The sequence below is a fragment of the Triturus cristatus genome, chromosome 3_2 (assembly GCF_964204655.1).
Source record: "Triturus cristatus chromosome 3_2, aTriCri1.1, whole genome shotgun sequence".
In the NCBI taxonomy this organism is placed as follows: Eukaryota; Metazoa; Chordata; class Amphibia; order Caudata; family Salamandridae; genus Triturus; species Triturus cristatus.
In genome coordinates, this window is record NC_140584.1 from 40,938,817 (window position 1) to 40,953,858 (window position 15,042).

A 15,042-nucleotide genomic window follows, 5' to 3' on the forward strand; every position below is an offset into this window, starting at 1 on the left:
TGTCTCTTAAGGATGCACCACTTAAAAGCAGTTTTTTGGGGCAAAGGTCCCTGATGTTGGAGTGTCATAAAGACCATGCAAACAGCTTTAAAAGACAAACGCTTCCTGGCAGGTAGCCAATGAAGAGAGCTCAAACCATCCTTAACTAACAGATGTTTAGGGATATCCACTACCAACTGGGCTGCCGCATTTTGGAAGACCTGTCATTTATTGAGTGAGGACTTGTTGGTATTTAAATATAGAGCATTGCAACAATCCAGGCATCATGTAATAAGCGGTATAACTACTGCTATTCTAAGTTCAGCAGAAATGAAGGGGAAGAGCTTCTTCAAAATCTTGATAATGAAGAAGCAGGAGCTCACGGTCCTGTTGATCTAAGCATCAAAAGTAAGATTGTTATCAAAAATCAACCCTAGATTTTTTGCGGCAGTCACTGGGGTGGGTAAGGGGGCGCACGTCTCAGGCCACCAACACTCAGACCACACTCAGTTTTGCCCCCCAAAGACCAAAACCTCAGTCTTTTCGACATTAAGTTTCAGCCAGTTCTCCTTTATCCAGATGCAAATTTCCATCATACAAGACTTCAACTTGTTTCCCACCAATTACATACTATCAGATAAAGAGACAAATATGTGGGAGTCTTCCGCTCAGGACAACACCTCGAAACCATAGGATGGCACCAATTTCGCCAAGGGGACCACATAAAGGTTAAACAATGTGGGACTTAGGAAATACCACTGTGGGACTCCACAAGGGAGCTGGAAAGGTTCTGCCCTAAAGTTCCCTCAGCTGACTGTTTAGGTCCTATTCGGTAGAAAGAATTCCCGAGAGATCCAGAGCCGTATCCCTCAGCCCCGCTTCACACAATATTTGCACCAAGCGGGAGGAAGATGAATCCCTGAACCGGAAAGAATATGCATGATGGGGCTATGACCATCCTTTTTAACAGTACAGTATCAAATGCTGCTCAACCGGTCTACTAGAGTTGTACATATAACACTTGGGGCGCACATCAAACAGGCCTACTCTCTCAGAGGAAAACGTTAGCTGACACAGCGGCAAGCCCCTTCCTTTGTCTCCCCAGCTAGGCAGCCTCTAGGCTCCAATCACGGTGAGGATATTTTTGACAATAGTGTCAAATCCTGCTGGAGTGACAAATCCTGCTTTATAAGTCTGGTGGGGTTTTACACATAACACTTGGAGCACGCTTCAAAGACGTAGAAGAGGATTACAAAACATTTCTTCTGTATTCACAGTCTGATTGCTGGGAAAACCCTGTTGTGATGTTCCAGACTTATGACTCTAGGATTATTGGGGGGTACAGTGGCGGTTTCAATCTGAATTTTAGTGCTAGATGTGGGATGACACTAGGATTACCACAGTACACTCCCCATACACCCCCAGCCCTCAAAGCCCACTTTTAATGTGGCCAAAGACTTTCACCATCTTGAAAATGCCCAAAGTGAGAAAGGTTGGCCCCAGGAACTTTGACTCTATTGGTTGGAGTGTGCCCAGGAGTCACGAGCTTGAGCCAAGCATAAATGTGACACCGCCAGGTACCCACTTTAGAACACTCCTGGACCGGAAGAAGATCAGAAGTGGACTGAACATGTTGTCTGTGACCTAAGAAGAGCCCTAAAGGACTAAGGACTGAACTTGCTTTTCTTGGGCAAAGAAGTGGACTCCAATTGTAATAAGGTTGGTCTCCTTTTAAAGCCAGAGGGACACAACAAGAGGCCTTCTCATAGCACTGCCCAGCTGACCAGGCATCTGGGCATTGACTGGACGCTGCTGTTTGGCGCCTGCTTGACATCCTGTGAGTCTCTAAGTGCCTCCCGTGAGGTCCTGGGGTGCTTTAGAAATGTACTCCTGAGGCGGATTGGGACTTAAAGGACTAAAAGGTAGAAGGTAAGTTCCTTGACCAGGACGAACCTGGTTGGTGTATCTGACCTCTGCTCCATTGGAGTCAGCAACAAATTGCACCAGTGACCATTGACTATCACTGACACTTTATGCATCTTGGCACTATTCCTACTTAACATTTAAAAAATCATATCTGCAGTTCCCCTTTTTTAATTTTATATCATTTTATTTAATAAATTGTACGCTGTTTTTCGAATCCAGTTTGGGATTATTTTTATTGTGTTGCACTTCAACTTTCTCACTATTTTGGTAAATACTTTACAGATTAACTTTTAACTTAAGTGAAGCCTGACTGCTTTGTGCCATAGATACAAGGGGGTTGAGCTCAGACTAATTTATTGAATTTAAGGGTTCACCTTGACATGGGGTGAGATTATTAGTTGAGGTGGGCAGTCACACTCCACAAATAATAATTAAATTTCTTACAGAGGCAAAGTAGCAATAATAGTATTATTAAACAAAATTGACTCTCCTGGTAGTAAACCCAACCATTTAAACTGTTATGGATCGTGGAGCTCAACTATTTGGACCTACTGCAGTGGTCCACTTCCTACACAGATCCTAGTTGCAGGTGGTGCGGAGGTGAAAGATACTGGGTCATGTGGAGCACCCTGGTGTGGAGGAAAAGCTCCACAAACAAAAAATTCTTGAGTTGGGGGCTGGGTAGTGGTGTATGCTACAAGCTTTATACAACTGCAAAATGTGACTTCAGTACACTGCTGTTAAGCCTTTTGGCTGCTGCATGCAAATCCCAGCTCCAACTGATTCAGTCTTTCAGGGGCTCTAGAGACCACATACTTAGAAAGAAAGCCAAGCAAAGCAACTGATAACCTTCCTTGTTCTATATACCTGTCATCTCTCTGACTACTCATGGTAATATACATTCTGATTAAGGAACGATATTGAGGTTGCATATAGAATAATTTCAGTATAAAGTGAGGGGACCGCTATACTGACCTATTTCATTTTGAAAGTGACCTGTAAAGGTTCTACATTACCAAATAATCCTTCTACATATCATACAAAATCCTCATGTAATTTTGAACAACAAATTATAAGACTTTTTGATTTTAGACAACAATTTATTAATCTTTTTGTAAACATTTTTTGTTTGACATCATTATATGTGCATATATAAAAGTATTTTTTTTCTTTCACAAACAATGTAATTGTCTGTGCTGGCATGCACTGTGCAAAAAAAGTGGACACTGAACTGTCTGAAATGATTCTATAAGAGAAACAAGAGGTACTCCCTGAGATAATGTTTAGGCCCTAGAGGAGGGAGTCAAAATAAAGTAACAAGTGAGGGGACCTCTATACTGACCTATTTAATTTTGGAAGTGACCTGTAAAGGTTCTACATTACCAAATAATCCTGCTACATATCATACAAAATCCTCATGTAATTTTGAACAACAATTTATTAGTCTTTTTGATTTTAGACAACAATTTATTAATCTTTTTGTAAACATTTTTTGTTTGACATCATTATATGGACATATATAAAAGTAAATTTTTTTCTTTCACAAACAATGTAATTAATTTTCACACTGTATTTTTTGTAAATGCTTAATACACTGAATTTCCAAAAGACATCCTAAACATGTAAAAAAACCATCATTCAAAAATACTTTCATACTCACACGCTTCCATTCATACATGATATAATATGCTATCTAAAAGGAGGAAAGGCAAAAAGGGAAAAAGAGAGGGGAGGGGAGGACCCTTAATATGTCTCAAAGATGTCGTCCGGTGAACTAGGTCATTCATTTCTCAAGGTCACCATTACAGGAGATATCAGTCTCTGATACCACTTTTCTGGAAACAAATTCGCGGTCAACGCGCGTTTCAGTGGGAGACCACCTTCTTCAGGACCAACAAATATTTTTAAAAATAAGATATATACATTTTTTTCAGGATGTTTGTAAACAAAAGGAGGGGATAGTAACATTAGCAGGAGGTATGGTCACGTATTTAATTTGCAAAAGGAGATACTTCCTCATATTTATATATACCATCGATTAATTTATCTCTTTTCTACTCCCGGTGCTCAGTCAAACAGTGAGTGCATCCCATTGCTGGAGTGTGTTGATTATCCAAAGTGAGAAATATGTGCAAAGGGTGAAATGGCCAAGGGGTTCCCACTATGGTTAGAAATAGGAAGGCTGAGAAGGAAATGAGATGAAACTGAAGATAGAAGTTCCAACCTTAACCCAGAATATTTATTTAGATTTAGGAGTAAAGCCTGCACAAAGTGGGTTGGAGCTCATTATTGCTGACCTGGAGATCAGTATGGAGCCACAGGTAATCTTTCCAGGTAGACCTTCTGTGTTTTTGTTTGAAAAAATGTTGAGTTCTGGAGGAAGAGACATAATTTTAATAAGCAATGATATTTATACCCTGATTGGCGAAGTCTGAAGATAGAGCGTTTTTTTTTACTATATGTAGAAAATATATATACCTCCAACAGCTAGGCAAATGGAGGTCCAATTAGATGATTGCCATGCCAAATTTCAGTAAGTACATGGACAGGAAGCTGGAGATATAGTAGAGTGAAGAAAAATTATATATCATGTAGACACAAATGTTCTATGTCATAGAAGGTAATCTCTTTACGAATTTATTTACCCCTAGTAGGCAAGGAGCCTCCTTCCTTTGAAGCAAAACCGGATTGCAGAGTTTCTCCGTATTATTCTTAAATTCGAATATTGGTGCTATGTTATAAGATCTTCTTTTTACATTTTCCGTTTATTCCAGCTTGTACTGTCAGGGGAATAAAGAGATATAGTACCACGCTTGAAATGTAACCTCGCTGTCATTCTCTAGATTGTAGATGAGCACGTCTTTGTGTTTATTGCGCAGAGAAAATGATTTATTTTATTGGCAGATTGGTCCCTGACGCACACACCAGAAACCTGTTAATATCGGCACATTACTGATGTGCTTTAACCAAAGTGCAATTTAGTTGTACTTTAGCCGTTTAAGGGGGCATGCATGAAGTATGACTCCTCGTCATGGCGCCCATAGCTCGCATCCTTGATAACCTTTCTACGAACGATTGGGCGTCCTCTAAACATGTAAATTTCGGCACTATATGCCCACCTTAAGAAGAACACCTAGATACCTCTCTCTCCCGCTCCCTTGATTCAACTAATCGAGTGTCACATTAACACCATTCAAATAGGGTGTAATGGTTCGATCGATTTAGGCTAATATGCGTCGTGAACCCTGAACTGGCCACTTTTACGCTATTAAGTCTCATTGTCAGAGGACCTTCCCAACACCGTTCAAAGATGGCGTACGTATTGTTCCAGCAGACACATACATAGCGTAGTTCCGGTCTCGTCAGTCTAAATCCACGCGAGACCGCCACACACTTAAAAAACACACGTCTAGCGATCCAGATCTCTCCGGAACCCTTGACAGCGGCTAGCAGCAGGATTTTGACCAGGACATGTATGCGGATCCACTCCTATATTGGGCTCCTTAACTGTTATTCTCGGTGTCTGTTCTCTCCTCTTCTGCATACGATGATAGCCTTTATCGCTGGGTTTTGTAAATAGAAGCTTCTGTCTCATATGCACCTAATGACTCAGATGTTTTAACTTACTTTAACTTGTGAGTCTTTAGCTTTCTGAATTTAGCGAATGCAACAATCTAGCAACAAATGTACCTCCAACAGGCACAATGGAAGTCCCCCCACACTATCGAGTATAACTTAGCGCTACCCTCCCCTTTATATATATGGAAATTTCGGAAGGAAATTATATGTCAATACCATTACGAGGAGTCATACTTCATGCATGCCCCCTTAAACGGCTAAAGTACAACTAAATTGCACTTTGGTTAAAGCACATCAGTAATGTGCCGATATTAACAGGTTTCTGGTGTGTGCGTCAGGGACCAATCTGCCAATAAAATAAATCATTTTCTCTGCACAATAAACACAAAGACGTGCTCATCTACAATCTAGAGAATGACAACGAGGTTACATTTCAAGCGTGGTACTATATCTCTTTATTCCCCTGACAGTACAAGCTGGAATAAACGGAAAATGTAAAAAGAAGATCTCATAATATAAAACCAATATTCAAATTTAAGAATAATACGGAGAAACTCTGCAATCTGGTTTTGCTTCAAAGGAAGGAGGCTCCTTGCCTACTAGGGGTAAATAAATTTGTAAAGAGATTACCTTCTATGACATAGAACATTTGTGTCTACATGATATATACAATTTTACTTCGCTCTACTATATCTCCAGCGTCCTGTCCATGTACTTACTGAAATTTGGCATGGCAATCATCTAATTGGACCTCCCTTTGCTTAGCTGTTGGAGGTATATATATTTTCTACATATAGTTAAAAAAAACGCTCATCTTCAGACTTCGCCAATCAGGGTATAAATATCATTGCTTATTAAAATTATGTCTCTTCCTCCAGAACTCGACATTTTTTCAAACAAAACACAGAAGGTCTACCTGGAAAGATTACCTGTGGCTCCATACTGATCTCCAGGTCAGCAATAATGAGCTCCAACCCACTTTGTGCAGGCTTTACTCCTAAATCTAAATAAATATTCTGGGTTAAAGTTGGAACTTCTATCATCAGTTTCATCTCATTTCCTTCTCGGCCTTCCTATTTCTAACCATAGTGGGAACCCCTTGGTCATTTCACCCTTTGCACATATTTCTCATTTTGGATAATCAACACACTTCAGCAATGGGATGGACTCACTGTTTGACTGAGCAACGGGAGTAGAAAAGAGATAAATTAATCGATGGTATATATAAATATGAGGAAGTATCTCCTTTTGCAAATTAAATACGTGACCATACCTCCTGCTAATGTTACTATCCCCTCCTTTTTCTTACAGACATCCTGTAAAAATTGTATATATCTTATTTTTAAAAATATTTGTTGGTCCTGAAGAAGGTGGTCTCCCACTGAAACGCGCGTTGACCGCAAATTTGTTTCCAGAAAAGTGGTATCGGAGACTGATAGCTCCTGTAATGGTGACCTTGAGAAATGAATGACCTGGTCACCGGACGACATCTTTGAGACCATATTAAGGGTCCTCCCCTCTCTTTTTCCCTTTTTGCCTTTCCTCCTTTTAGATAGTATGTAATATAATGTATGAATGGAAGCGTGTGAGTTTGAAAGTATTTTTGAATGATGGTTTTTTACATGTTTAGGATGTCTTTTGGAAATTCAGTGTATTAAGCATTTACGAAAAATACAGTGTGAAAATTAATTACATTGTTTGTGAAAGAAAAAATTTACTTTTATATATGTCCATATAATGATGTCAAACAAAAAATGTTTACAAAAAGATTAATAAATTGTTGTCTAAAATCAAAAAGACTAATAAATTGTTGTTCAAAATTACATGAGGATTTTGTATGATATGTAGCAGGATTATTTGGTAATGTAGAACCTTTACAGGTCACTTCCAAAATTAAATAGGTCAGTATAGAGGTCCCCTCACTTGTTACTTTATTTTGACTCCCTCCTCTAGGGCCTAAACATTATCTCAGGGAGTACCTCTTGTTTCTCTTATAGAATCATTTCAGACAGTTCAGTGTCCACTTTTTTTGCACAGTGCATGCCAGCACAGACTTGGAGTGTGAGCCTGATCTGAGATACTATACACTAATAAGGTAAATGACAGTATCAGTAGCGGCAAAAGCACATCATTTGTTGGGACAGACAAGTGTGATGACACTACATGATATGGGTGCCAGACAATAGCCATGCTAATTAGACTCTTTGGATGAGTTCTGGTAGCAGAGAAACTAGAACCTGAAGCATATGTAGGCACCAGATAGCAGTAGGTTTGATGAAAAACAAACTGATGAAAATGCGTATTACCTTTTAATATGACTATGTTAATTTAACAATTGTTTTTATATTTCATATTTTGCCTATGTATCTCTTTTATGGTATGTTACCAAAATAAAAGAGTTTTTGAAAGAAAAACCTAACCCAACACAAAGTTTCATGACCAGTACAATCCTACTGGCCACTTGGATGATATTATAGTTACTATGCAAGAAACTAAAAAACACTGTCATACCAAGTTATGGTAACCTGTGAAAATTATAACTCATATGCACCATACGCTTCTCATGACATCTTCACTGACGATATTCATAAGAACACTGCATGAACAGGGACAGTGCATCATATAGAGTATGTATACTAGCTCTTGTATGTGCATTATCCACTGCACATTGCCCTCTGCCAACCCTCATGCACAGATAACCCACTAGGCACGACATTTGGCTGAACACTGGAATGGCTGAACACAGGTTCTGTTTTTCGGCCAGTCTGTGTCCCCACACTCTATCATCAGGTTTGCATGCCAGGCGTGCCTTTTGTTACAGCGCCATTGCACATGAGCGGGTGAGCACAGAGATGCTCTTCAGTCGAAATGTTGAAATAACCCACTGTATAATGCCATCGACTGAGCATAGCTTTCCCATTAGTTTTTCAAAATCTTCAAAATACATAATATCCATAGAACTGATGCGGCATGTTCTCTTCAGTCCTGTATAGTGGGGACTGGGTGCCAGGTATGGCCTTTGGTCACAGCATGAGCCTATTGCCCATTGCTTCCAAAGCTGCGGTCATTTGTGTTCTCATCAAAGGTGTCATCAATAATGCTGGAAACCTTATTTAGATGTCATAAGTGATGTCATATGAGGTCCGCGGCAGTCCATGGCATGTTTGCGAATTCTACTTTTTGCTGTTTTAAGTGTCCCTATTTTAGGTTTTGCATGGTAATTGTAATACCACTTAAAAAATATCTTTTTAACAGGAATAGGATTTTATTATGTCATCATTTCCTTACCCATATCAACCACTCCTTGCATAAAAGACAGCACTGATTAATTAATTTTTTTTAACAGACTTTGTTTTAATACCAAAAAAATATGATTTGTAGAAAACCTGGAATATATTGATTGGCTGTGAATACATTCCTATCACTAACCAAGGCACGTTATTTTTCTTATAAGTTAGAAATTATTTGCACTGCACTCAGAAAGAAAGTGTAACAGACCCTTGTATTTACACTCTTTGAAGCTGGAAAATGCTATGACATAACTGGGAATTTATTGTTAAAAAACATTTTTTTTAAACCTGACCCCAGTGAGAATGAAACTCAGTCCCGAAAAGAAAACGTTTTTTAAAATATTTTTGTCCCAGCAGGCTTCTATTTTTGAAAGCTGTATGTGACCCTTTTTCGATTTGGATATCAAGAGTATCTCTTGTATTTAAAAGGTGCAAAGTGAATGCACAGATCCTACATAAGACAGCAGATACAGGCTTTTAATTTTAACAGCAACAGCATAACAAGCATTGGCAAAGACAAGAGGTCTAGCCTAAAAGACTTATTGGCATAATGTTTAGCCAACATGTACACTATCACGACTGCTGTGCACCATGACTTAGAATATAAAAAGACCAGATGAGGCACATGCATGTGTTCAACACACATGCACGCGCCTACAAAGGACATGGGTTGTTTATTTATTTACCAATCTGAGATGATCTGGTAAATAAAAAAAGTAGTGTGAAGGCACTTTAATAAAATAGAGCTCGAAAGCACTTAAAAAATGGATGAGTGGGTTGTAGGAGCAGGTGGGGGGGTGAAGCAACACGGCGGGTGGGGGAAAGCAACAAGATGGAGAGAACACAGGCAAAGAAGAGCAGAGGGAGCACAAGTACATGGGCGAGACAGCAACACAAGAACGAGTGGGGGGAGCGAAGCACATATGCAGAGAGAGCGAGGGCTGATAAAATCGTACAAGAGTGACAGCTGGAAAATACATGTACTCTCATAAAGTGCTTAAACAAGAAGAAAAAAAGTTGAACCCTGAAAAGCAAGCAGAGGAGGAACAGAAGGCAGCCAGTTAAAAAGATGGATAAAGAGTCTCTCAGTCTAAGAGTTGGTTAAAAAGCCTCTGCTTCATGGGAGGAATAACACAAGATTGACAAACAAAATCTACTAACAACCAGGCGAATGAAAGTGACAGAAAGCCAACAAATGGCAACCAATGTATGTTCTTGTTAAGACAACAATGTGTCTTTCGCAACCAGACAACATGCACCACCTTGAAGGCTGGACCTAGCAAAAAAAAAAGTCAGGTGGGCAACAAAGCACACAAAAAGAGTGGTTATGGCCAGATTTGAGATCAAGAAGTGCAAAAATTAAGAAGCTTAGATTTGTTAAAAGTAGAAATTAAAACTCATCTCTGGCCAAGTTAGTGTTAGGGTTATCATAACACTGGCTGTTTAATAAAACATGTACAGCTTTGTCTGTGATGTGGTTGTCCCACTAGTGATTCTTGCAGTTGATGATACTGTACTATCTTAATTACCAACAGAATGAAGCCCCACTTGCCAAACACACCACGGGATTCAGTTTATTTTTCATTGGCAGATTAGCATTTATACATTACCCAACATTTTTCTATTTTGACTCCAGCTCCCAGTGTACAATAGGTTCCAAACAAATAAAGGGTGTCTGACAATTTAAAAGAGTTGCACTTTAAGATAGGACCTCTATCCATTCAAGTTGTCCGCTTCCACACACAACAGCACCCATGACAAGGACGGATAAAAGCATACAACCCCAGATAAATCAAAGAAATGTATAGACATTACTGCTTAAGGATTGCTTCAAGGGGCTTTACATTTTGCGTAAGCTTTTGTAACCACTGCAATTTTTGTCAGGCAGAATAGCTCAAATCCAGGCAAAAGACCTGTAACAACACTAACACTGTTGGATGGTCCTACCTTGTCAATCCGGGCCACCACGAATGGTTTCTTCACAAATGCAATCCTGGCATCCGTATTCAAGGCAAGGAACTCCTGTACTTCCTCGCTGCTGGTGATCTCTGGAATCCCGCAAAGCTGCTGCAAAGAGCAAAACCAGATATCTAGTTTAGCAGACTACAAGGTGCCAGGGGATGAGAAAGGTGTGGCACTAAGGATGAGCAAGGTATTACACAACCTGCAACATGCCTACCTTTTTCCTCTGTGAAAATATCCATCACCAAGGGTTCGAATCCATCACAGCCCTCTATCTGTAGCGAATGGTCATTTTCTGTACAGAGTGTCTGTGAAAGTTACTGCTAACACTTTCATTGCTCATCACTAAAGTCCCAGAGGCTGGGACTGCAAACATCAGCAGCCAACAACCCTTGGCTTGTATGGACCTCTAGTAACCCCTGCCCATATCAAAGACCTCCAAAGAAATACAAGGATCAAAAAAGTAATCGCAATGTTGTCATTTAAGATTATTGTTAAGTCATGCTTACCTTTAAGAAGGACTCCAGAAGACTCTTCCGAGCTTCCACTTTATCACTGTCCATATTCCCAAATGGAAGATCTGGGAACAGCTTTTTTGGTCCTTTTATGTCTGTAACAAAAAATGAGAAACAGCTAAGAATATCATTGTCATGGACACAGAGTGCTAAGGGTGACAATACTGTAAGACATAAAGGGATCAAAGAGGTAGAACCCATGTAGATGTGAGAAAGAATGGCACAGGTTGTGGGTAGCTAAGAAAGTCATTTTAACCTGTGAAAGGCACTATCACAAGATGTAGAAAGCTGACAACAGAATTATTTGCACAAAATTATGAGAAGATATAAGATTCAGTCACATGATGTGTAGGGTAGAGAAAGGCACTTTCGTGGTGCAGAGGGAACAGCCAGGAGAAGTCAGAGGACACTGTGAGGTGAGAAAGATTTGGACTGTAGGGGAACAGACCTAACAAGTGGTGCACATGCAGAGTCTCACCAATGGTGATAGTCCAATGTGCCATGTGCTTACTCACTTTTCAGAAACTTGCGCAGGTCTGGCTTTTCCTCTAGCCGAGTCTGCAAGTTTAGAAACTCACGGTAGCGTCGATTCACTGTGTGGTACGCCATTGGCTGCAGAGTGCCAAGGTTCTCATTATCCAAAGCTGTTTCATACTGGGGTGGGGGGACGAAAAAGGTAAAGAAGTATCAGATCATTGAGACGAGAGAAAGGTACTAAATGCATAGCACAGCAAGGCAATAGAATAATTGGACAATGCAGTAAAGGCAGGTCTCATCAAACAGCACATTCAAGAAAGGGTGTGAACCTTAAAATGTAATGCTAGGATTTAGTAGTAAAGTCATCCCACTGATGTGATGGCTAACTTGTGGGCTGTTTCGTCTTCCATTGCTCAGGTGTAACATTGCTGGGACTGGGCAAATGACTTGATGAAACTCCAGCTTACATAGGAGAGCATCACTCAGCGGTAGGGCGTGGTGTCCGGTGCTGTGGCTACAGTGACGCGTCGAAGAGTTAAATAGCTGGATCCTTGGGCACTGTATTAATTGCTCGCTCTCCTACACCTAACAAAAGGGCTTCACCCAAATATATCTGAATAGTGGTACTGCAGGAAGATCCACAACTACAGGTTGGGAAAATAAAGTGTAAGAACCTCTGGTAGTACTACCAGCTAGAATAGGGAAGTACAGCCCAGCTATAAGAAGGCTGGGTCGAGGCAAAATGTTTAGAAAACCACAGTCTAAGTGATCACTATATATATTTGTTGTATGGCAATTTATCGCAAAAAGACATCCTGAAAATCTGGGATGAATGCAACCCTCATGACTCCACATTTGGATGGCCCTGGGCTAAAGCTTTTTCACAACATACCAAGCTCAACCAAACAAAGCTGTGTATGATACACACTGCAACACTGAATGAAGCAACTGAATAACATCATATAAATAAAAATCTTAGTATTACCTTGATTGTATATAACGTGTACGGGTGGGAGCCAGTTCCACTGTGTTCTCGGGCAGTGATAGTGCCAGTTATCCTCAAGTTCTGAATCACAACTGGTCCATCTGGGCTACTAAGGGGCACAAAGCTGAAGGCGTTAATGGGTACAATCGGAGAAGAGCTGAGTAGGGGTGCACTGGGCATGCCCTCCATGGGGCTCTGAGAAGGTGACACAGACTTCTCCTTCTCCAAAGACGTTGGGGGCTTCCGGGGGACATTCCCCATGTCTTCCACACTAGAAGGTGCACAATAATGTTGTTTTGCTGCTTCTTCAGTGTCCATGGGATTCACTAAGATCTCAGGGCAAGCACTCTGTGGGGTCAACAGGACTGAAGCACCAGTTTGGGGTTGTTCCAACATTCTGTCATCAGACTCAATATCATCCTCTTGGCCCAAGGCCACCATGTAGGATTCCACTGGTGTTAGAGCATCCTGATACCGATCTGTGGATAGCTCCTCTGAGCCGACCAGAACCAGAGAGTCTGAGTCTTTTCCCATATCTGACATAGGGGACTCTGGCTCTGAATCCTCACAGAGAAACAGAGGGCTCAGAGTTTTGGATTGCAAGTAATGTGTTGGAATGCCACCGTAATTAAGAGTCTGGATACTAGGTTCAACAGTGAGGTCAATGTAGTGTGATTCTTGACTGCCCACTATCTCCTCCTGTACATCTTCTGTACCGTCCACCACATCGTAGCTTGAAAGTTCAGCAACCTTGGGAGTAGGAAGGGCCTCGTCCTGTACAGATTCTACCTGCACTTTTAGAGGAAGAGACTTTGGTACAGGTGGCTGATCCACAGTAGGTTCCTCCGCCTTGGCTTCTACCTTAATGGCTGCTTTGGCAAAAATATCTGTAAGAATTACATTGATCCAATCAGGGTCGGACATCTTGCCAATTAAGGGGAGGAGAACATTACAAGTTATGAGTTCAACTACCACATAGCGGCCGGTTCTTGTTTCCAGGTGAGGCTTGGGGACCAAGACGTCCAGTAGCAGATCCACAATTCCTCGGGCATAACTCACCTCCGTTGCTGAACTGCGAAGGGCTGGATGTGGGTGGATGAGTTGTGTATACTCCTGCCAGAGACGAGCAGGGCGCAATGCTGGGTCAGGGGGGCCTGTACTGTCACGCCTGTCCACCGCCTCCTTGGCCTTCATGTAGCTTTGTAGGTGACAGCCACTCAAAACCAAAAACTTCCGAGTCAGCACAGTCTTATCCACCAGTCGCATTCTTCTCTTCAGCTCTGCAGCCAAGCACATCATGGCACTCCGCACCTCTTCCTCAAAACCCTTCTCACGGCTCAGTGTCCGGTACCATGATGAAACAAAGTCCTGGATAATCTTCTGAATAGTCAGGTGGATCTCCTTGTCCAGTTGGATCTCAGCATCTTGGCTCTGCTGGCAGGTTTGTGGAATGATGAACCGCTCCAAGTGGACATGATTACGGGAGTCAAGGATTGCCTGCGATCCCATCTTACTTCCAAGGACAGCCATAACGCAAGTCAAGAAAAGAAGCAGCCAGATGTTGACCAGTACATGCAAAAAAAGAAGACAGCTTAGCAATACCCCGACCAAAAGGAGCCTTCTGCTTCCGGTCACTTTGGTCATGAGCCAAAAAGATAAGCAGGCCCCCAAGTCTCCGGATGGCATCTCCTTCGGTCTGCTAGATTCCATTTCATGTGGTGTCACAGGTTCGTGAACTTGACAACATATTATCGAGGGGTAAAATGCTTCCTGCCACCACCAGCTGGGTACTGCGGGAGCTCAGATAACTGGTTTATGCGGAGCTGCATCGGATTGGAGCACTGGAGTACGTCGATTGACGCGAACGCGACCGTGACGCACTGACGTCACACGCCGATTCGCCGGCAAGAGTTACTGCGCTGGAACGTCTTCTCCTGGCGTCTCGCGGTTCGCGGTCTTTGCTCCACAGACCTTGGTCCACCTAGGGCAATACGACAAACGGAGCTCAGGCCAAGAGTGGAGCACACTTTAGGAGCTTGGAGGAGTGGGCAGGGAGGGTGTAGGCGAGGCCCTAGGGCCGCGGTTGTTGTCTCCCAGCCGACGCGGAAGCGGCCGGTGTTCTAACCGTTTGTGCATCCCCGACGTCAGAGGGATGCTTAGAAATACCGCTGATGCCCTGCCCGTATGCTTGCGTCTGTGCCTCCCCGAAAGCGCTGTTAATGTATGGTTGTGCTTGCGCCTTATCGAAATCTGTTCTGTAATTTAATGTGATTTTATATAGCGCGAACATTACCCGAATGTGTCGCACGCTTTACTAAAGAACCAGTTG

The 15,042-nt window shown here is 41.8% G+C and overlaps 1 protein-coding gene across 1 annotated transcript in view; it reads right to left on the minus strand.

Annotated features, from left to right (window-relative positions):
- Positions 1-14,587, minus strand: part of SNX19 (sorting nexin 19) — a 183,826-nt gene extending 169,239 nt beyond the window's left edge. Inside the window, exons 1-4 of the mRNA XM_085647225.1 lie at positions 12,714-14,587; positions 11,767-11,905; positions 11,246-11,346; positions 10,722-10,841 (exon numbers count right to left, since the gene is read on the minus strand). Coding sequence (XP_085503351.1) covers positions 10,722-10,841; positions 11,246-11,346; positions 11,767-11,905; positions 12,714-14,423 — 2,070 coding nt within the window. The 5' untranslated portion in view covers positions 14,424-14,587. The remainder of the gene's footprint in view (positions 1-10,721; positions 10,842-11,245; positions 11,347-11,766; positions 11,906-12,713) is intronic.
- Between the last annotated feature and the right edge of the window lie 455 nt (positions 14,588-15,042).